Consider the following 24,730-nt stretch of genomic DNA (forward strand, 5'->3'; position numbering starts at 1 on the left):
ATACACACACCACCTCTTCTTTATCTTCATCTATTGATGAATATCTGGTCTCTTTCCATAGTTTGACTATTGGAGACATTGCTGCTATGAACATTGAGGTGCAGTTGCCCCTTCGGATCACTACATTTGTATCTTTGGGGTAGATACCTAGTAGTGCAATTGCTGGGTTGTAGGGTAACTCTATTTTGGAACCTCCATAGTGTTTTCCAGAGTGGCTGAACCAGCTTGCATTCTGACCAGCAGTGTAAGAAGGTTCCCCTTTCTCACATACTTGCCAATATCTGTTGTTTCCTGAGTTGTTCATTTTAGCCATTCCAACTGGTGTGAGGTGGGATCTCATTGTGGTTTTGATTTGTGTTGATGAGCATTTTTTCATGATAACATGATACACTATGTGGAAAATCCAAAAGACCCCACCCTAAAATTGCTAAAACTCATACAGGAATTCAGCACAGTGGCAGGATATAAAACCAGTGCACAGAAATCAGTTGCATTTCTGTACATTAACAATGGGACAGAAGAAAGAGAAATTAAGGAGTTGATCCCATTTATAATTGTACCAAAAACCTCAAGATACCTAGGAATAAACCTAACCAAAGAGGCAAAGGATCTGTACTCAGAAACCTATAGAATACTCATGAAAGAAATTGAGGAAGATGCAAAGAAATGGAAAAATGTTCCATGCTTATGGATTGGAAGAAAACATATTGTTAAAATGTCTATGCTACCTCAAGCAATCAGTACATTCAGTGCAATCCGTATCAAAGTTCTATCACCTTTTTTCACAGAGCTGGAACAAATAATCCTAAAATGTGTATTGAACCAGAAAAGACCCCAAATAGCCAGAGGAATGTTGAAAAAGAAAACTAAAGCTAGTGGCAGCACATTTCTGGACTTCAAGCTTTATTACAAAGGTGTAATCATCAAGATAGTATGGTACTGGCACAAAAACAGACGCATAGATCAATAGAACAGAATAGAGAACCCAGAAATGGACCCTCAACTCTATAGTCAACTAATCTTCGACAAAGCAGGAAAGAATATCCAGTGGAAAAAGGACAGTCTCTTTAATAAATGGTGTTGAGAAAATTGGACAGCCACATTTAGAAGAATGAAACTGGACCATTTTCTTACACCATACACCAAAATAAACTCAAAATGGATGAAAGACTTAAATGTGAGACAGGAATCCATTAAAATCCTGGAGGAGAGAGAACATCTGCAGTAACCTCTTCGACCTCAGCCACATCAACTACTTTCAAGACCCAAAGTCAAGGGAAACTAAAGCAAATATGAACTGTTGTTTCTTCATCAAGATAAAAGGATTTTGCACAGCAAAGAAAACAGTCGAGGAAACCAAAAGACAACTGACTGAATGGGAGAAGATATTTGCAAATGTCTTATCAGTTAAAGGGCTAGTATCCATAATCTATAAAGAACTTACCAAACTCAACATGGAGAGAATAATCCAATCAAGAAATGGACCAGAAGACATGAACAGGCATTTCTCCAAAGAGGACATACAAATGACCATCAGACAGTTGAAAAAATATTCCTAGTTATCTTATTGTCTTCGGTGCAGTTGTAAATAGGATTTATTCCTTAATTTCTCTTTCTACTGCATTGTTATTGGTGCAGATGCACAGATTTCTGTATATTGATTTTGTACCTGAGAGTTTACTAAATTTGTCTATCAGTTCTAACAGTTTTTTGATGGAGGCTTTCAGATTTTCTAAAAATATTCCCATGTCATCTGGAAATAGTGAAAGTTTTACTTCTTGCTGATTTGGATGCCTTTTATTTCTTTTTGTTGTCTTATTGGTGTGGCTAAGACTTCCAGTACTATGTTTAATAATAGTGGTGAGAGTTCACATCACTGTCTTGTTCCTGACCATAGAGCCAAAGCTCAAAGTTACTGCCATTTAGGATTCTATTAGCTATGTTTTTTAAATATGTGGCCTTTATTTTGTTGAGGTATAGTCCCTCTAACCCTACTTTGTTGAGGGTTTTTGTCATAAATGGATGTTCTACTTTGTCAGTTGTTTTTTCTGCATGTTTTGAAAGGTTCTTATCCTTTCTTTTATTAATGTTTATTAATGTGGTGTGTCCCGTTGTTTAATATGTAAATATTGATCCACCCTTCCAACCCAGGAATAAATCCAACTTGATTTCAGTGACTGATTTCTTTAATATATTTTTGGATTTGGTTTGCTAGTATTTTATTGAGAATTTTTGTATCAGTGTTCATCAGGGATATTGGCCTGTAGTTCTCTTTTTACTGGGGTCGTTATCTGGTTTTGGTATCAAGGTAATGCTGGCCTTATAGAATGAATTTTTAGATTTTCCTTCCTTTTATATTTTTTTGGAATAGTTTGAGAAGAATAGGTATTAACTCTTCTTTAAGTGTTTGGTAGAATTTGCCCATGAAGCCATCTGGCCCTGGACTTTTGTTTGTTGGGAGGTTTTTGATTACTGAGTCAACTTCTTTATAGGTTATTGGTCTGTTCACGTTTTCTATTTCTTCCTGTTTCTCTTTTGGTAGTTTATATGTTTCTAGGAATTTATCCATTTCTTCCAGGTTGTCCAATTCATTGGCATATAGGTTTTCATAATATTTTCTTAAAATGGTGTTGGTTGTTATTTCTCCTTTTTTTAATGATTTTATTCATTTAGGTCCTTTCCCTTTTCTTTTTCTTAAGTCTTGCTAGAGTTTTATCAGTTTTACTAATTTTTTCAAAGAACCAGTTCCTGGTTTCATTGATCTATTGTTTTTTGTTTTTGTTTTATTTTAAGTATCATTTATTTTTTCTCTAATCTTTATTATTTCCTTCCTTCCGCTGGTTTTAGGTGTTGTTCTTTTTGTAGCTCCTTCTTTGTGTAAGGTTAGGTTTTTTATCTGAGATTTTTCTTGCTTCTTAAGGTAGGCCTGTGTTCCTATATACTTCCCTCTATATAGCTTTTGCTGTGTCCCAAGGTTTTGGACTGTTGTGTTCTCATTTTCATTGTTTCCATATATTTTTAAATTTCTTTGTTAATTTCCTCATTGGCTAATTCATTGTTTAGCAGCATATTGTTTAACTTCTGTGTATTTGTGGTCGTTCTAAATTTTTTCTTTTGGTTGCCTTCTAGTTTCATAGTGCTATGGTCAGAAGAGGTCCATGGGATGACTTCAATCTTTTGATATTTTTGAGGGCCCGTTTTATAAGACAATATGTGATCTATTGTGGAAAATGTTCCATGTGCACTTGAATGTATATTATGCTGTTTTAGGATGGAGTGTTCTGAATATATCTGTTAAGTCCATCTGGTCCAGTGTATCATTCAAAGCCATTGTATCCTTATTTTTTTCTGTTTAGATGGGATCTGTCCATTGATCTAAGTGGGGTGTTAAAAATCCCCTAATATTATTGCGTTATTGTCAATTAGTTCCTTTATGTTTGTTACTCTTTTATATACGTGCGTGTTCCCATGTTGGGTGCATAAATATTTATGATTGTTATATTTTCTTGTTAGATTGCCCCCTTTAATACTATATAGTGACTTTCTTTGTCTCTTCTTACAGTCTTTGTTTTGAAGTCTATTTTGTCTGATATTAATATTGCTAATTTGGTTTTCTTTTGGGATCCATTTGTGTGATAAATGTTTCTTCATCTGCTCATTTTCAATCTGCAGGTGTCTTTAGGTTTAAAATGAGTCCATTGTAAGCAGCATATAGATGGGTCTTCTTTTTTAATCCATTCTGACATTCTATGTTTTTAGATTGGAGCATTTATTCCATTTACACTTAAAGCAGTTATTGATAGATACATATTTATTGCCATTTTATTACTTGTTTTGTCTTTGTTTCTGGAGATTTTTTCTGATCCTTTCTTGTTTTTTGTCACTTTTGGTCTCTCCTTTCCACTTAGAGTCCTCTTTAATATTTCTTGCAGGACTGGTTTAGTGGTCAGGAACTCTTTTAGTTTTTGTTTGTCTTGGAAAGTCTGTCTCCTTCTATTCTGAGTGGTAGCCTTGCTGGATAGAGTATTCTTGGCTGCAGATTTTTCCCATTTCGCACTTTGAATATGTTATGCCACTCCCTTCTGGCTTGGAAAGTTTCCATTGAGAAATCTCCAGCTAGCCTTATGGGTTTTCCCTTGTAAGTTAAGGACTTTTCTCTTGCTGTTTTCAAGATTATCTTCTTTATCACTCTATTTTGCAAATTTAATTACAATATGTCTTCATGTGGGCCTGCTTCTGTTGATTTTGATGGGAGTTCTCTGTGCCTCCTGAATCTGGATGTCTGTTTCCTTTTCCAGATTTGGGATGTTTTCAGCTGTTATTTCTTCAAGTAAATTTTCTGCCCCCATTCTCTCCATTTTCCGGGACTTATATAATATGAATGTTATTACGTTTGATGGAGTCACTGAGTTATCCCTACTCTACTCTAGTGTTCCATAATTCTTTCTCTTTTGTTCTGCTTCATTAATTTCCATTACTTTGTCTTGTAGGTCACTAATTCATTCCTGTGCTTCTTCCAGCCTGTTGTTCATTGCATCAAGCTTGTTTCCAATCTCGTTTATTGCAGTTTTCAACTCTGATTCTTTGTTAACTCTTTTATCTCTGTGATAAGTGTCTTACCTGTGTTGTCTGTTCTTTTCTCAAGCCCAGTGAGTATCCTTATGATTGTTACTATAAATTCTACATCAAGCCTGTTACTTATATCTGTTTTTGCTTAGATCTCTGCCATGGCCTTGTTTTGTTCTTGCATTTGGGATCATTTCCTCCATCTTTGCATTTCGTCTAAGTCTCTGCTTTTTTATGTTCAAAAAGCCAATCATGGGGTACCTGGGTGGCTCAGTCGGTTGTGTCCAACTCTTGATTTCAGCTCAGGTCGTGATCTCAGCTCCATGCTCAGTGGGGAGTCTGTTTGAGATTCTTTCTTTCCCTCTCCCTCTGCCCCATCCCCCACTCATGTTTGCTTTCTCTCTCTTTCTCAAATAATAAATAAATCTTAAAAGAAAAGAAAAGCCAGTCATTCTCCTACTCCTGAGAGTAATGGCCTTATGAGGAAGAGGCCATGTAGTTCCCAGTGCCTGATCCTTTAGGGTGTGTCTCCAGTATGTGCTGCACATACTCTGCTGTTGTGTTTTGGCTGCTCTGTCCTTTAGGCCAGTCATGTGCAGTTGCTCTTTGGCTGCTCTGGGAGGTTTTGGTCCTTGGCCTAAATGTGGCAAGTTTAAATAAGGTGTGCTCTCATATGCTTGTGAAATGAGACCTGTCACCATCTCCACCAGAACTGAGGCCTTTTAGAACTCACTGCTTGGTAGGGGTGATGTGGGTATGGGTTTATGCTGGTCTTCTGGGGGAGGGTCCCACCATGATGGGACTGAGGCAAGCATGTCTGGAAAGGGCAGCCTCACCAGTGTGCAGGGGGTAGGGCTTGGTGTATATAAGTTAGGCAAGTACCGTTGGTGCTGCACTACTTCCGGCCAGTATGTGTGTTTATGCTGAAAGGCAGGGGATGGAAATGGTGCTTGCCAGCAACTTTGTTCCTGAGAGGTATCTCTGAATATTGCCTCTCAGGGATGCACTCTGAGAAGTGCAAATAATCTCCCCCCTCTGTGCCCCAGGCCATCTTCAGATCACTGTTTCCACACTTTTTGCCCTCTGGGTTGTTTGCCTGACTTCTCTCCAGGAGCAGGACAGTACCCTCCAGACTGTATCCCAGCCAAGCCTGCTGATCTTTAAATTTCCAGGTTTTAAGCCCTACTGGTTGACAGAACTCAAAAAACTCGGCCTCTCTCATTCTCCAAGCCATTGGCTTTGGGGAAACCCTCTTATCCATTTCCCTGTGTGTACCTCTCTGTCTCACCCTTCTCTAGACCACAGCTCCTTCTTCTGTGCAGCAGCTAGGATCCATTTCTCCCCTAAACCACATCCCCACACTTTCTGCCTTCTTTCATGTGGCCTTTTCTTTCCCTTTAATTGTGGAGGTTGCTCTGCCAGTCTTCAGGTCAATTTCTGGGGTATTTGGGATGATTTGATAGTTATCTATTTGTGTTCATGGGATAAGGCAAGCCTAGGGTCTTCCTCCTCTCCCCCCCCTTTTTTAAAAAGATTTTATTTATTTATTTGACAGAGATAGAGACAGCCAGCGAGAGAGGGAACATAAACAGGGGGAGTGGGAGAGGAAGAAGCAGGCTTATAGCAGAGGAGCCTGATGTGGGGCCCCATCCCATAACGCCGGGATCACTCCCTGAGCCGAAGGCAGACGCTTAACTGCTGTGCCACCCAGGTGCCCCCCTCTGCCCCTTTTTAAAAAAGATTTTCAAGGGTGCCTGGGTGGCTCAGGTGGTTAAGCATCTGCCTTCAACCTAGGTCATGATCCTTGGGTTCTGGGATCGAGCCCTGTGTCAGGCTCCCTGCTCAGCAGGGAGTCTGCTTCTCCCTCTCCCACTGCCCCTCCCCACTGCTCATGCTTTCTCTCTCTCAAATAAATAAAAACTTAAAAATTATATAAAGATTTTCAGTCTGTAGCTATCAAAAAAAAAAAAGACCTTGGGAATTTTATGTTAGTGTTAAAATTCATGCTAACCCCTCAAACTTACTTTCTCTTCTTTCTGTTGACCATCCATATTATGGGGGCTATATTAAGATAGAGATAAGATAGTTTGAGATAGAGATGATGGTATCAGAATAATATTTTATTCTCTCATCATCTCATCCTGACCAAGGTTGCTAGAACTGACATCAGCCACCTCAGAATGGAGTTTGTGAAAGTAGACAACCCATTACTCTCATTCAGTGCACAAGGCTTGATAAGCTTGATTTCTTTTTTCCTCCCTTCTACCCTGTATCTCTACGAACTTTGTCATTCCTTCTCACTCTACCACTTTTGTAGGGTCCCTAAAACCACCCAGGTGTTTGATGGTTAAGTACAAAGACTTAGAAGACTCAGCCTGTGGTCATAGGCCTTATTTCAGTGAGAGACTGCAAAGTAAAATAAGAAAAGGGAAAAGGCAAATGGGGCAAAGCTTGTAAGAAACCAGGTACAAGCTTCTAAGGATCCTCTTCCATTGGAGTCATATAAGATGTACTTAATTCCTCCACTAATGAAATATGACAATACATGTAAGATGTTGTCAGCCAAGGAAGCTCATTAAAGACTGAGCAGTCAAGGTTATTACTAGCAGCTGATCACATAAACACACTCTATCTGGCATGTCCAGAATTCCAGACTGGAAGGAAAGTAGTAGTTGCTCAACATAAACCATATTATTTAAACAAACAGTTTAGGCACAGTGCATCACTCTTACTATTCAGAGAATGTTTTCTATCATTGTAGGGAACTGTTTACCAGTGAAGTCCCCAGATGCCAACCAAGAGCCAACCTTGCAAGCAGGCCTTTCTAATAATGGCAGTCTTGAGATACTATGTGAACTCTTCTGCACACTACTATATAACTGTCTTTCATAAGTACATGGCAAATTTTGTATTTTCCCATTGTCTACCTCTGAGTATAGAAATTCTTCTCAGTAGGCATTACTGCCTCTTCTCCTCAATGAAGCCCTTACTAAGCTGGTACGGTTCTCTGGTCAGTAGCCATTTTGGTCACCTTCCATTCATCTTCTGTCCACAACTCAGTTGCCAATCATTGTCCCCAAGTTGAATTATAAGAACATTCCAACATTCTAACTCTAGCCCATATCTCATCCCAATAGACTTAACACTCTCCCTATAGCTAATATTAATGGCTACTGATACCCCATTTTTTAAAAAGATTTTATTTATTTGACAGAGACAGCCAGCGAGAGAGGGAACACAAGCAGGGGGAGTGGGAGAGGAAGAAACAGGCTCCTAGAGGAGGAGCCTGATACGGGGCTCAATCCCAGAACGCTGGGATCATGCCCTGAGCCGAAGTCAGACGCTTAATGACTACACCACCAGGCGCCCCAAGATACCCATTTTTAATTCTAACACTGTGAGCAACTTTCACTTGTAAACGTATTATAATTACTTATTAGGAAAAAAATTGAAAACCAAGATCACTCTGTGTAGCATATCAGACTCGAAGAACATACTAATCAGTTTTCAGTAAGAAACTCATAATCCACTTGCAAGAGAATATGTTTCTTAGGTCATTCACATTGTTCCTAAATGTCAGTGCTAGAATAATCTAACCCACTGTCTTTCAAATTGCAGATCTCACCTATTATTAAGTAATAAAATAAGCACAGTGACTCTCAGGAGACTTTTTATAAAAAATAAAATAGAGGAGAACAGCAAATATCAGTGTTCTGTACTTAGTATGGGTAAATATTGTGAAAATTTTGTTTCCGTGGAGTGTATGTGTGTCTGTGTAAGATAGGTCATGGGTCATAATGTAAAATTTATTCTGAGTCATGGTTAAAAAATATTTGAAAGCTGTTGATTTAGTCGAACCCCATTAGCTACATATAGAGGTCCAGAGAAGGGAAATCACTCAGTGATTTCACAGTACATAACTTGTCAGTGGCTGTGTCTAGAGTCCTTTCTTACTTATGGGAGTAGGGCTATTGAATCCGAATGAAATTTATATTTGGTTAGACTGGCCCTTCATATCAAGTAAAGAGAAGATGAATGTAAATCTTTTTTAATATTTAAAATGACACATCAAAGAAAAAAATGCTACTTTCCGAGGTTAGGAGCAGCACAATTAGGGGAATTTAGCTAAGTTAAGGAAACTTGGATTAAGAGATGTTAGGTCAGTAAAATCAAGAATCAAGTTATAGCTACTAGAATAATAGTGAGCAGGACCTGAGTAAAGGAGCAACTTAAGACATGTTTTTTTTTTCTAACTTATGATATGTTTTAACAGATGTAGACCCTCTTTCACAGTACCACACAAACCAGTCTAAAACCAAAGGAAAGCTAAACTAGAGGTTGAAGCAACCTACCTACCCATCTCTACCTAGCTCAGTCTTGTAGACATGACTGTAGGCCTCCTTACAAATAGGTAAACCAGACACAGAAATAGCTCTTGTTTCTTTTATCTTTCATTAACATTGCCTGCAAACACTGCCAGTTATTTTTTCACCTTAGTCTTTACTGATATACTAAATAGGCTGTTCCATTTTTAAAATAAGTGTTGTAAGAGCTGTTTCAGAGAGTAAAAGTACTTACCCTAATTAGAAATCCTGTCATCTAAATGCCCAGCTCATATTTACAGAGTCCAAGGTACCCATTCAAGCATTTAAGGTAAATATTGTTTTGAACCAGTGGTCTGTTGGAACTAAGCTATGGCTATATGAAGTTACTAGTGAGATTGTTTTTGGCAGATTTTTTTAAAAGGATTTTGCTCTTCAAAAAAAAAGAAAAAAGTTTGGGGGCACCTGGGTAGCTCAGTTGGTTAAGTGTCTGACTCTTGATTTTGGGTCAGGTCATGATTTCAGGGTTGTGAGATTGAGCCCTGCCTTGAGGGGGAGTGGGGAGAACTGGAGTCTGCTTCTCTCCTTCTCCCTCTGCCCCTCCACCTGCTTGGGTTCGCTGTCTCTCTCTTTCTCTCTCTAAAATAAATAAATCTTTAAAAAAGTTTGAAAATGTCTCTTAGATGCTTAGTTTAGGCACTTTTGGAAATGAATACATTATCTCATGTTACCTACAGTTACCAAATTATTACTTCTGTATTTTAAATCAGTGACATGAAGGAGTTATATACCTTTTAAAGTCCTTAACTGATTAGTTAGTTGGGTCTTTCATGTTCCTAAGGACTTAATCAAAACAGGATATGTAAAGAGAGTCCATTTCACTTTAACATGGTGTCACAACTATGGTAGTTGATCAATTCTTTATATTATCATGCTTTATTAGATACTTGAAAAAAATGTGGTTACAACTTTGAGTTTCTTAGGACATGAAAAAAAGATACCTAGTTTTAAAAAAGAAGAAAATCATCAGTGCCTTTTGTGTAGCTAATTATCAATTTTAAATTGAGGATACTTTTCTAAAATTGGACATGACAACTAAGAGGTATTAATTGAATTGTGATCCTCAAGGATATTTTAGCTACCATTTTGATTAGTACTGTCCTCTAAAGAATAAATTGACATAGGGTAATGACTTGAATGGGAACAAAGAGAACATTAAAGTTATAAAAACATTAAGTCTCTGCTAGCATCTGTTTGGAGTTTAATAATTTGTTTGAATTTCAAAGGTTCTAGGTTTAAGAAAATTGCTTATCCACTGGGACTGGCCACTTTAGGAGCAACTGTTTGCTACCCAGTTCAGTCAGTAATAATTGCAAAGGTAAGTTCCTTTTAAGTGATAGCTACATTTCAGTATTTGTTTGAACTCTTAGTGTGACAATATTTAAATGTCCTAAGTGTCTGCAACATTTAATTTTCAGAGAAATATAGTGAATGTTAACTCTTACTTTGGCAAAATCACATTACATTTCAGCATGGTAAATGCCATTCTTAATTACATGATCATCACAAATAGGATAAATTTGTTTAAATATAATTCAACAATATTAATGCTGCTTTGAGGATTCAGTTCAGAGACACTGAATTAGAATTTATGGGGAGAAATACCGCTCCATTGCTGAGCTATGTGAAATTCAATTTTTAATTAACAGAAAGTTATATCTGCTGGCTGCTGTCAGTTCATCAGATTAGTATAAAAATCAGCAAATTTGTAGATGACAGAGGCTTCTGAAGGTTAAAAAAATCATACATATAAATTCAATTTTTATACCACCTAGAACTATGTAAAATTTTCCAGGAGTCTGTATTATAGCTGTTTTGTCATTTTTCTTGTGAGCTTACCTACAAATCCAAACATTCTCCTAATGATTTGAACAGTTTGTGCCAGTATTTTACTTTTAATACATATTCGGATTGAGAAGGAGAGCTTTGGGTGATGCAGTATTTTCTTCCTTTTCTTCTTTTCTTAATTACCGACATTTAACATTTCTTCCTTACACTTGAAGCAAAGTGTAGTGTTACCAGAATTTTCTGTACTTGTATTCTCATGACTACATTTCCTTAATTATTGATGTTGATAAAACTGCCTACTCAGTATTTTAAGAATGACAAGGATATAGTGCCTTATGTAGTTTGTAATGTGATCAAACTATAAAAGTTTATAGCAAAGAGGGCATTATTCATTAAATCTAGTTACAGTTGAGATACTTGATCCAAAATGATAAACTTATTTTTTATAAATTTTTCCTTAGAATTTATATTGGAATTAGGCACTTAAATTCATATCATATTCATGCTGAAAGAAACTTTTGAGCTTATTATATTCAACTTCCTCATTTTCTCATTTACTGATCAGAAAACTGTGGCCCAGAGAAGTTTCACAGTGATTGATTTGTCCAGGGTTCTATTCAGTTTCAGTTGTCCTGCTTCCCTGTCCATTTTTCCTCCCAGTGTGTAATGCTGCCACTGAATCTTTTTTGTTAGAGTAATGCCTTAATGTTTTTTAAATAAAATTGGTTACTACTCATCCTTAAATAATTTAAGTGTTATAGAAAAGTATAGGGAAAAAAAAACAACCACCTGGAACTCTTTCATCCAGAAAAATGTCAGTATTAACATTTGGTGGAATGTTGTCTAGACATTTCTTTATGCATATATAGTGATAGAAAGATAGATGGGTGAATAGGCAGATACAGTTTCATAATAGGATAATATTATACATCTTATTTTTAATTTTAAGAATTAAGTATTAAACTTAATTTTACTCTAACAGAAGGAAAATAAAAGAATTCCTGAACTTCAAATAAAAATTTCTATGATAAAAGAGATATTAATATGATTTCTGAAAGTTATTCTATGGTTAAATAAACTGATTGTTACTGAAATTCCTAGATTTGAGACCCTTGCTTTTCCTTTGACTGGCATATAACAATGTCATGTGTAATATCTGCTAGATTCTAATATATGTATATATATAAATATATCATAGATGCTTAACCTGATATCCATGATAGACTTCAGAGTGACTCCACCACCCCAAACTATGAAGAATTTTAGGTATACAATAGATGCTTTCTAATTTGATAATGTTAGGACCAGTAGTTAACAATTAATTAAAAATATTAAAGTGGAAAGTTTTTAAAAATCATAAATATGGACCTTAAATATTTTATTTCAAATTGTAACATAAATGTGCTTCCGTTTTTCTCTCTTTTGAAGTAGGTATTTTCTATGCATATGGGTCTCCTAGTTGAAGATCCGTAGCATCTTTCTTAGAGTTAGCCATATCTGTAATATGTCTTCTCCTGTTTTCAGTTTAGATTTCCTTAAAATAGAATGAACACTTAAAAACACTTTAAAAATAATATGAGTGTAGAATCCTCTTAAATTATTATTTCTCCCAGCCTTTAACAGTTGAGTTGCCCACCTCTAATTTGACTTTATTTATTTATTTAGGTAAATCATTTTTTAGTCTTTACAAAGCATTTAACTTGATTTTCCTGTGGATAACAATTCTCTTCACACTCATATTTCATCCTATTATGTTACATTTAATTTTTTTTAATTATAGTAAAACTGGTGTAGAGACTTAGAAATAAATTAACGATTCTTGGTAAGTATACAAATCACTTGTGAAAGACAATACTTAGACATATTTGAGAGTACCTACTATTGATGAATATTCAGCATTTGGTAAACATCATTTATTATACATTTTTAAGACATCTTTAGTTAATCAGACAAATCTCTTTAAAGGATAACAGGTGAGAGCTCTTCTACTATATGGGTATTTTTCTTAAGGAAAGGACCCATACCTTTCATGAGATTCTCCAGGAGGTCTGTGACATAAAAAAATCACAAAATGATAGTCCAGAAGGTTCTTTGAAAAAGTCACACTCCAGTTATTCACCATTTTGGAAATATACTTCAAGATGGGATTACTTTTTGCTTTTTATGATTTTCCTCACACTGTTTTCATTAACTTACATAAAGAATATCAAGTAATGTCTTTGAAAACTATAAAATATCTAGGAGTAAACTTATCAAATAATGTTCTAAGACCTATTTATTTAAAACTATCAAACTTTACTGAAAGGCATTTTTAAAACTTTGAATACATTTAGAGATATATCTTGTTTCTAGATGAAAGGACTGACTATTGGAATATGGCATATGTTCCCAAATTTATAAGTTTAATTTAGTTCTTATAGAATTCCTGGATTTGTAGGGAATATGACATTCATTCAACCAGTATTTGTTTTCCATTTACCATGTATTGGTAACTATGCTAGCATAGACAATAAAATAGACGAAAAAAAACCCCAAAAACAAAACCAAAAGAGAATGTCCAAAAATAAATATATCAAGTATGTCTTTGTATACACTGTGGGGTAGGGGGAGGGTATAGTAAAGTTGTCATTTCAGATCAGTGTGTAAAGAAAGGATGGATTGGTTATTCCAGACAAGTGTTGAAATAACTGGCTTTTTGGAAAAAAATCTTAGACCTTTACCAGTTATCATGCAAAAATAAATTTCAGGTGGACTAAAGATCTAATCATAAAATATAATACTATAAAAATATTAGAAGAAAGAAGATAAATATTTCTGTAATGTTTAGATAGGAAAGGGCCTCTTCAGCAAAACACAATCCAGAATCCATCAAAAAAATTTAATGTATTTTACTGCATCAAAATTAATACATTTCTTCTGATCACAATATAACATATACGAAGTTAAGGGATAAATAAAAAACTGGGAAAACTATTTGCAACATCTATAACAAAGGACTAAATAATGGGCTTCCTATATTAAGAGCACCTATAAATTAATAGGAAAAAGATAAATGCCCTTTGAGAAAATGAAGAAAGTAAACAAACAAGCAATCCACAAAATAAGAAACATAAATGGTGTAATATATGAAAGATGCTTAACTTTATCAGCAATCAAATAAATGCAAATTTAAAGATCATTTATATATTGGCTTTTAGTCTTTCAATTTGATAAAGATTTAAAAGACTCATAATAATACTGCTTCTGGTAAATAGGGTAGGAAGACATATTTTTGTTGGGAGTATAAATTACTACAGTGTATCGCTGACTTTATGGAGGCATTGTGGCAATATTATCAAAAATTAAGATGTGTATAATCTTTAATCCAGATATTTCACATCCAGGAATTTGTACCAAGTAAACACCACAAAGATGTGTGGTCCCAACTGTATGTGTAAGAATGCATGCTTATAATTGTCCAAAAAAAGGAGATATCCCATATTCCCCAAAATAGGTGTTTATTAAACTAGCTTTGGCATATCCATTGTGAACACTAACTATGCAACTATTATAAAAGAAGCAGATCTACAGGTATGTAAACTGATATGGAAACATCTCTGACAAATTGTTAAGCTTTTAAAGTACCAAATCTCAATACTTATAGTGTGATCCTATTTGTGTTTTTAAAAAGGAAACAAGCTGAGTGTATATGTGTGTAGTTTATTTTAAAATTTAATTTAAAATATAATTGAGATTGTAGAGTATAATCTGTTCTCTAATCTCATCTTTTCAATTCAGTGGTTCATCATGGAAATCCATATCAGTGCATATAAATCTAAAATCTACCTCATTCCTTTTTGGTAGATCTATATTAAGTATCAACATTCCATTTGTTTTAAAATATGTTGTGTATGTATCTAATGCACATATAAGAGGAAAATCTGAGGAAGAATAGCCACACGACTGACCAAAATTACATTGTGGGGAGGAAGAAGACTTTCTCTATATTAGTGGATTGATTTATTTTTCTTAAATGTAAGTATATACTTAGCAAAACAATTCTATTTTAAGCAATAAAGTCACAGTTTGAAAAAGTTTTATAAGTTCATGTTAATAAAAAGTATAATCCTGGAAAGCTTCCAGAACCTCATTAAAACTTGAAAAGTCAATAGCTATTGAAATTACTTCAGCCATAAGGAGCAAAGGATGGGAAAAGAATACAAAGAAGAAATCAGGAGATTTTTAAAGGGAAAGAGATATGAATGAAAGTAACCTCAGCTTCAGGAATTCACTCACCATCCTTGCCTCTGCTTTGGTGTGTTTGTAGTTCATTTTGTATTTTATGTTTGTACCAAAAAAGAATATTATTCTCTGGAGAAACACATTAATACTTTTTTATGACAGGAGAAAGCACTATAAAAATTTGAACAAAAGTATTAACATTGTAGCATCTTAAAATCTTATTTTCTCAGCTTATTATCTCAAGCTGTCTCCCCAAACTTCTGTTAAATAGACATAGTTTTAAATTCACATATTATAGTGTGAATGCAAACTATACATTGTTAAGAATTTATTTTTCTAAGAGCAGTTTTAGGTTCACAACAAAATAAAGCAGAAGGTACAAAGATTTCCCATTCAACCCCTGTTCCCACACATGCTTAGCATCCTCCATTATCAACATCCCTTTTCAATATCCCCCATTAGAGTGGTACATTTGTTGCAAGTGATAAGCCTACATTGACACATTATCACTCAAAGTCATAGTTTACTTGAGGATTCACTCTTGGTGTTGTACCAGCTATACATTTTTTTAGCCTTTTACATGAGGCAAATGATTTTTCATATAAGATTTAGAAAATGGTTTTTTCTGTTATATGACCTAGAGATTTATATCTTTACTATTGATTCTGACCTGAGTGTTCACATAAAATACCTGACATAATTTTTTTTAATATCTGTTATTTTGACTTTTAAAAATATATCTTATTTGACTCACTTCTTGTTTTAATTAGGTAACTGGGAAAAAGGCATATACTACAAGCCAGCAAATTTATGAAGCAGTTAAATCATTGTGGACAAAAATGAACAAAAAAGAGTCATTTCCTAAACCTAAAGAAAAATCTAAGGTAGAGTTTAAATGGACCAAAAACGTAGACATTGAGTTTTGTTGGTTGGGGTGGGGGATTGGCCTATAATGGGAGTCCTGGACAGAGGTCAAGGATAGAATGGAAGGAGATGAAGGAACATAATATCTTTGCATACTATACGTTTTTATGATATTTTATTGTTTTAGCAAAATGATTTACTTATGAAGGAAAAATCTTTTTGGTAAACAGCTAGGAAATTCTGCTGAAATAGAAATACCTGCAAAAACAACTGACAGCCTGAAACACTCAGTGCCCTTGCCAACAGAACTCAGCTCTGAAACAAAGACAAAATCAGAATCCACCTCAGGTTTGTTTGAAATAACTTAACTTTGTTTTCATTCTTTCTTGAATAATTTTAGAGTATTATTAGGTGTAGTTTGAACGTATTTATGTGCTTTCTTCATAAATGTTTTTTTCTTTCTCATATCTGTAGTCTATATATCTTTTTAAAATTATGAGATACTTGGGTACTTGGGACTTTTTCTAATTGCCACATTGTTCATAATACCAATTTTTGTACATGGGAGTGTGGAGTGGCACTGGTTGGTTGGGTGAGTGAAGCATTTAATATCACTTTATAAATGTGAACTTTGTAATTAGGTGGAGGAAAATGTGCCTTTCTAGATTCTGTCAGTTTACAGGCTATGAGTCGTATCTACATAGAAGAAATATTAACTTTCCATTTCTGGTTCTATTTACCCCTATCAGTCTTCGTTTCCACCATCACTTTATTTAGTTTAGATACTAGGAGAACATTCAGCATGAAATAGTAAAATAACACCAATTATAATACTAATAACTTTTTAAGTATTGGATACCGGCAGTTGATACTTTGTGAGACCAAATAGTGATAATTATACCTTCTAGGCAAATATTTTCATGGTTTTACTGTAATCATTAAGAAGGTAACAGAGTGTTTAATACCATTTTGGGAGTGTATTCACATAGACTCACCAGTCACTGGGTTACATAGCATTATCTATCTGTACAATGTGAGTGGTACTACCTTTTGTTTTATTTGCAAAGGAAATAGGACCAACTCAGAGATAGGGAAGTAGAAAATAATGATAATATTTTACAGAGCCCTTTACAGAGCACCTACCACAGTAGGTATAGTATAAAGAGCTATAAATATCATATGTTATTCAGGTCTCACCCAAAAAGCAAAACAAAACAAAAAATTCTTGTGCATATGTAATTATAATCGTTGCACAATGAACGGACTGAGACTCAGGAAGCTTAAGCAACTTGCCCAAAATCATATAGTTTATGAGTAGTAGGGGTGTATTCATAGCCTAGATTTTTCTAATACCAATGTCCAAGCTCTTTCTATTGTGTATAAATTAATTTAAAATCAGAGTTTAGTCTCTAATTTCAGCTACCTCCTCTAAAGTTTTATAAAACCTGTCACTGAGTAACAAACCTGATACGAGTTTTACAATGTTCTCCTGTCACCCACCTCTCATTTCTAATCTGATGGTTTACAGTATTTATTTTTTTATTATTTATTTTCAATTCTGGTATAGTTAGCATACAGTGTTATATTAGTTTCAGGTGTACAACACAGTGATTCAACATTGCCATACAGCACCCTGTGTTCATCACAACAAGTACAGTCCTTAATCCCCATCAGCTCTTTCACCCAACCCCACCAACCTCCCCTCTGGTAACCATCAGTTTGTTCTCAGTAGTTAAGAATCTGTTTCCTGGCTTGTCCCTCTGTCTCTCTTTTCTTTTTTCTCATGCATCCATGCAGATATGGATGGATGGATGGATGGATGGATGGATGGATGGATGGATATATATATATATATATATATATATATATAAACATTGGGGTGCTTGTACCCCTTCAAATCCGTATTTTTGTATCCTTTGGGTAAATACCTAGTAGTGCAATTGCTGGGTTGTGGGGTTATTCTATTTTTAATTTGGTAAGGAACCTCTGTACTGTTTTCCAGAGTGGCTGCACCATGTTGGATTCCCACCAGCAGTGTAACATGGTTCCCCTTTCTCTACATCCTTGCCAACATCCGTTGTTTCCTGTGTTGTTAATTTTAGCCATTCTGACAGGTGTGAAGTGGTATCTCGTGGTTTTGATTTGTATTTCCCTGATGATGAATGATGTTGAATATCTTCTCATGTGCCTATTAGCCATCTGTATGTCTTCTTTGGAAACATGTGTATTCATGTCTTCTGCCCATTTCTTAACTATGTTGTTTGTTTTTTAGGTGTTGAATTTGATAAGTTCTTTATAGATTTTGGATATTAACCTTTTATTAGATATGTCATTTGCAGTTATTTTCTCTGATTCTGGAAGCTGCATTTTAGTTTTCTTGATTGTTTCCTTCCCTGTGCAGAAGCTTTTTATCTTGATGAAGTCCCAATAGTTCATTTTTGCTTTTGTTTCCCTTGCGTCTGGAGACGTGTCTAGTAGCAATTTGCTATAGCCAGGTCAAAGAGGTTTCTGCTGTATTCCCTTCTAGGACATTGATGGTTTCCTGTCTCACACTGAGGTCTTTCATCCATTTTGAGTTCATCCTTGTGTATGGTGTAAGAGAATGGCCCAGTCATTCTTCTACGTGTGGCTGTCCAGTTTTCCCAGCATCATTTGTTGAAGAGACTTTTTTTTTTGGGAGTGGGAATGCTAACAGGGAGGGAGGGGCAGAGGGAGAGAGAGAATCTTAAGCAGGGCCTACACATGGAGCTTGACATGGGGCTTGATATCATGACCCTCAGATCATGACCTGAGCCAAAATTAAGAGTTGGACACCCAGCTGACTGAGCCACCCACCCACCCCAAGACTTTGTTCCATTGGATAGTCTTGTATTGTCAAGATTAATTGACCATATAGTTGTGGGTCCATTTCTTGGTTTTCTTTTCTGTTTCATTGAACTACATATCTGTTTTTGTGTCGGTACCATATTGTCTTGAAGACTATAGCTTTGTAATATAGCTTGAAGTCTGAAATCGTGAGGCCTCCAGCTTTGCTGTTCTTTTTCAGGATTGCTTTGGCTATTTGGGTGTGTTGTGTGTTTCCATACATTTTTTAGGATTGTTTGTTCTAGCTCTGTGAAAAATTCTGGTGTCATTTTGATAGGGATTGCTTTAAGTGTGAAGATTGCTTTCGGTAATATAGATGTTTTAAAAATGTTTGTTCTTCCATTCCTTGAGCATGGAATGTTTTTCTACTTCTTTGTGTCCTTTTCAGTTTCGTTCATAAGTGTTCCATAGTTTTCAGTGTACAGATTTTTTTACCTCTTTGGTTAGCTTTATTCCTACTTATCTTATGGTTTTTGGTGCTATTGTAAGTGGGATTGATTCCTTGATTTCTCTTTCTGCTGCTTTTTTTAAAAATTTTTATTTTGTTCTATTAGTCACCATACAGTACAACCCTAGTTTTTGATGCAATGTTCCATGATTCATTATTTGCGTATAACACTCAGTGCACCATGCAATATGTGCCCTCCTTAATACGTATCACCAGCCCATCCCAATCCCCCACCCCCCTCCCCTCTGAAGCTCTCAGTTTGTTTCCCAGAGTCCACAGTCTCTCGTGGTTCATTCCCCCTTCTCTTTACCCCACCTTCATTCTTCCCTTCCTTCTCCTACCAATCTTCGTATTTCTTATGTTTCATAAATGAGTGAAACCGTATGATAATTGTCTTTCTCTGCTTGGCTTATTTCAATTAGCATAATCTCCTCCACGCCCATCCATGTTGCGGCAAATGTGTAATTGTTCTTTCTGATGGCTGATTAATATTCCATTGTATATATGGACCACAACTTCTTAATCCAGTCATCTGTTGAAGGGCATTTGGGCTCCTTCCACGATTTAGCTGTTGTGAACAATGCTGCTATGAACATTGGGGTGCATATGGCCCTTCTCTTCACTACATCTGTATCTTTGGGGTAAATACCCAGTAGTGCGATTGCTGGATCATAGGGTAGCTCAATTGTTAACTTTATAAGGGACCTCCACACTGTTTTCCAAAGTGGCTGTACCAACTTGCATTCCCACCAGCAGTGTAAGAGGGATCCCCTTTCTTCACATGCTCTCCAACATTTGTTGTTTCCTGCCTTGTCCATTTTTGCCATTCTAACTGGTCTAAGGTGGTATCTCAAGGTGGTTTTGATTTGAATTTCCCTGATGGCTAATGATTTTGAACACTTTTTCATGTGTCTGTTAGTCATTTGCATGTCTTCATTGGAAAAGTGTTTATTCATATCTTCTGCCCATTTTTTTATTTCATTATTTGTTTTACGTGTATTGAGTTTGAGAAGTTCTTTGTAGATCTGGGATACTAGTCTTTTATCTGTAATGTCATTTGCAAATATGTTCTCCCATTCCGTGTGCTGCCTCTTAGTTTTTTGGACTGTTTCCTTGGTTATGCAGAAGCTTTTTATCTTGTTTAAGTCCCACAAGTTCATTTTTTCTTTTGTTTCTCTTGCCTTTGGAGATGTGTCATGAAAAAAGTTGCTGTGGCCGATGTCAGAGAGGTTGCAGCCTGTGTTCTCCTTTAGGATATTGATGGATTCCTGTCTCACGTCGAGGTCTTTCATCCATTTGGAGTTTATCTTTGTGTATGGTGTGAGAGAGTGGTCAAGTTTCATTCTTTTGCATGTAGCTGTCCAATTTTCCCAGCACCATTTATAGAAGAGACTGTATTATTTCCACTGGATGTTTTTTCCTGCTTTGTCAAAGATTAGTTGCCCAAAGAGCCGAGGGTCCATTTCTGTGTTCTCTATTCTGTTCCATTGGTCTATGTGTCTGTTTTTGTGACAGTACCATGCTGTCTTTGTGATCACAGCTTTGTAGTATAGCTTGAAGTCCAGCAACGTGGTACCCCCAGCTTTGTTTTTCAACAATTTTTTGGCGATTTGTGGCCTTTTCTGGTTCCACAAAAATTTAAGGGCTGTTTGTTCCAGTTCTTTGAAAAATGTCATTGGTATTTTGATCGGAATGGCATTGAAAGTGTAGACTGCTCTGGGTAGCATTGATATTTTAACTATGTTTATTCTTCCGATCCATGAGCATGGAATATTTTTTCATCATTTTGTGTCTTCTTCAGTGTCTTTCAAGAGTGATTTGTAGTTTCTAGAATATAGATCCTTTACGTCTCTGGTTAAGTTAATTCCGAGATAATGTATGATTTTTGGTGCTATTGAAATGGAATTGATTCCCTAATTTCTCTTTCTTCAGTCTCATTGTTTGTGTATGGAAATGCAGCTGATTTCTGAGCATTGATTTTGTATTGCGCCACATTACTGAATTGCTCTATAAGTTCTAGTGGTTTGGAGGTGGAGTCCTTTGGGATTTCTATATAGAGTGTCATGTTATCTGTGAAGAGAGACAGTTTGACGACTTCATTGCCAATTTCAGTACCTTTTTATCCCTGTTTGTTGTCTGATTGCTGTTGCAAGGACTTCTGGTATTATGTTAAATGATAATGGCGAGAGTGGGCATCCTTGTCGTGTTCCTGATCTTAAGGGAAAGGGTTTCAGCTTTTCCCCATTGAGAATGGTATTTGCTGTAGGCTTTTCATAGATGGTTTTTATGAAATTGAGGAGTGTACCCTCTATCCCTACACTCTGATGCGTATTAATCAGGAAAGGATGCTGTATTTTGTCAAATGCTTTTTCTGCATCAATTTAGAGGATCATATGGTTCTTGACTCTCTTCTTGTTGATACGATCTATCACACTGATGGATTTGCGAATGTTGAACCACCCTTGCATCCCAGGGATGAATCCCACTTGGTCATGATGGATAATCCTTTTAATGTACTGTTGGATCCTATTAGCTAGGAACTTATTGAGAATTTTGGCATCCATATTCATCAGTGAAATCGGTCTGTAATTCTCCTTTTTGATGGGGTCTTTGCCTGGTTTGAGGGTCAAGGTAATATTGGCCTCATAAAATGAGTTTGGTAGTTTTCTTTCTGTTTCTATTTTTTGAAACAGCTTCAGGAGAATAGGTATTATTTCTTCTTTGAATGTTTGGTAGAATTCCCTGCAGAATCCATCAGGCCCTGGACTTTTGTTTTTGAGGAGGTTTTTAATCACTGCTTCAATCTCTTCATAATTAACTGGTCTGTTTAAATAATCAATTTTTTCCTGTTTCAGTCTTGTTAGTTTATTGGTTTCCTGGAAGGCATCCATTTCTTCCACGTTGTTTAATTTATTGGCATAAAGCTGTTGATAAAAGTTTCTAATGATCCTTCCTATTTCATTGGTGTTGGTTGTGATCTCTCCCCTTTCATTCATAATTTTATTAATTCGGGTCCTTTCTCTATTCTTTTGAATAAGTCTGGCCAGTGTCTTATCAGTCTTATTTATTCTTTCAAAGAACCAGCTTCTAGTTCTGTTGATCTGCTCTACTGTGTTCCTGGTTTCTAATTCATTGATCTCTGCTCTAATCTTGATCACCTGGCTTCTCGTGCGTGGGTTAGGCCTATTCTTCTGTTCCAGCTACAGCTTCTTGAGGTGAGAATATTAAAACTGCATTTTAGATTTTTCTATTCTTTTGAGTGAGACTTGGATGGCTATGTATTTTCCCCTTAGGACCACCTTTGCAGTGACCCATAGGTTTTGGACCGATATGTTTTCATTCTCATTGGTCTCCAAAAATTGTTTAAAGTGATTTTTAATTTCCTGGTTTACCCAATCATTCTTGAGCAGGATGGTTCTTAATTTCCAAGTGTTTGAGTTTCTTCCAAGTTTTTCCTTGTGATTGAGCTCCAGTTTCAAAGCATTGTGGTCTGAGAATATGCAGGGCAAAATTTCAGTCTTCTGGTATCGGTTGAGACCTGTTTTGTGACTCAGTATAAGATCTATTCTGGAGATAGTTCCATGTGCTTTCGAAAAGGATGAGTATTCTGTTGTTTTTGGGTGGAATGTTCTGTATATATCTATGATGTCCATCTGGTTCAGTGTGTCATTCAAAGCTCTTGTTTCTTTGCTGCTTTTCTGTTAGGTGATCTGTCTGTTGCTGATAGTGGAGTGTTGAGGTCCCCTACTATTAACAAATTATTATCTATATGTCTCTTTATTCTGGTTAAGAGTTGGCGTGTGTATCTAGCTGCTCCCCTATTGGGGGCATAGATATTTATAATTCTCATATCCACTTGTTGGATACATCCTTTAAGAATTATATACTGTCCTTCTATATCTCTAACTACAGTTTAGTTTAAAATCTAATCTGTCTTATATGAGAATTTCCACCCCACCTTTCTTTTGAAGTCTGTTGGCATGAAGAATGGTTCTCCATCCTTTCACTTTCAGTCTGGATGTATCTTTAGGTTCAAAATGAGTCTCTTGTAGACAGCAAATGGATGGGTCATGTCTTTTTCTCCATTCTGCAACCCTTTGTCGTTTATGGGAGCATTTAGGCCATTCACATTGAGAGTGATTACTGAGAGATATGATTTTAATTATGTCATGTTGCCTGTGACATCTTTGTTTCTATAGATTGTAAATTTCTGTTCCGTATCACTCTTGGCATCTTTTTACTTTTATAGAACCCCCCCCCCCTTAATATCTCTTGTAGGGCTGGTTTGGTGGTTACAAATTCTTTAAGGTTCTGCTGATCTTCGAAAGTCCTTATCTCTCCATCAATTCTGAATGACAGCCTTGCTGAATAAAGGATCCTTGGCTGCATGTTCTTCTCAGATAGAGCTTTGAAAATACCCTGCCAACCCTTCCTAGCCTGCCAGGTCTCTGTAGACAGGTCTGACATTATTCTGATATTTTTCCCTCTGTACGTAAGGATTTTGTTCCCCCTGGCCGGTTTCAATACTGTAACCTTGAATCTGATATTTGCGAAATGCACTATGTCGTGACGTGGTATAGGTCTCTTCTCATTGACCTTGGCAGGGGTCCTCTCTGCCTCTTGGACACGAATGCTTGTTTCCTTTTCCAGATTAGGGAAGTTCTCAGCTACAGTTTATTCAAATTTCTCTTCTAGACTTCTCTCTTTTTCCACCCCCTCAGGGATGCCAACGTTTGATTCTGACATTGGAACGTTTCATTGAGTCAGTAATCTCCCATTATCTACATTCTTGAGATTGGATTTTTTTGAGCCACGTTTGTGTTTTAACTTTCTCTTTTACCATCTCGTCCTCCAGTTCACTAATTTGTTCTTCTGCCTCCTTTACCCTGGCCGTCAGAGCAGGTAAACTGCATTTGATTCATAGCATTTTTAATTTCTGCCAGAGTCGCTCTCATTTCCACCCTTAGAGATTCTATATTCTCGTTAATATTTTCATTAATATGTTTTTCAAGCCTACACATCATCTTAACCATTGGTACTCTGAACTCCCTTTCTGACAATTTGGTTATATCCATATCTATCAGTTCTGTGGCGGAGGCCACAAACTCATTATCTTTTCTTTGCTGGGGGGGATTTCTCCTCCTCGTCATTCTGATGAGGAGAGGTTGCAGGGATGCCCAGAGCCCAAATTATTGACCGGGACCCAGGCAGTGTGCACTTGTTTTATAGGGACCTTAGGGATGTGGGCTTCTCGATTTTTCAGCCTGCATCCTGGGGGAGGGGCCTGCCGCTCTGATACTCAGGCAGCCCTGTTTGGGTAGAGTCTCCCTGTCCCCTGTGAGGGGGGATGGAGATGGGCACAATGTGAGCCGGTATTTCCAGGCTTTTGTTCTCTGGCAGCTTTCCCTGGTGTTTTTCTGTGGCTCTTCTGAGAGTCAGAGCAGCAGTGGCCGAATCATAACCTCTGTCTCAGAACAGAGAGATTGCAGTCCGTTCTCAACAGAGCTCTCTTGGCCACCTTAACTCTGTTTCTGTCGGTGCTGCTCAAAACCCTGCAGCATCCCGGGTTGTGCGCCCCATAGCTGCTCTCCTAGCC

At 36.4% G+C, this 24,730-nt stretch overlaps 1 protein-coding gene across 9 annotated transcripts in view; it reads left to right on the forward strand.

Moving 5' to 3' along the window:
- APOOL (apolipoprotein O like) overlaps positions 1 to 24,730 on the forward strand; it is a 262,405-nt gene that overhangs the window by 61,557 nt on the left and 176,118 nt on the right. For 8 of the 9 annotated variants that reach the window (XM_048213504.2, XM_026480142.4, XM_057312836.1 and 5 more), the window contains 3 exons: positions 10,175 to 10,266; positions 15,728 to 15,841; positions 16,052 to 16,169. In XM_048213504.2, coding sequence (XP_048069461.1) covers positions 10,175 to 10,266; positions 15,728 to 15,841; positions 16,052 to 16,169 — 324 coding nt within the window. The remainder of the gene's footprint in view (positions 1 to 10,174; positions 10,267 to 15,727; positions 15,842 to 16,051; positions 16,170 to 24,730) is intronic. The other variant, XM_057312826.1, reaches the window with a different exon arrangement.

The sequence above is a fragment of the Ursus arctos genome, chromosome X, assembly GCF_023065955.2.
Source record: "Ursus arctos isolate Adak ecotype North America chromosome X, UrsArc2.0, whole genome shotgun sequence".
Lineage (NCBI taxonomy): Eukaryota > Metazoa > Chordata > Mammalia > Carnivora > Ursidae > Ursus > Ursus arctos.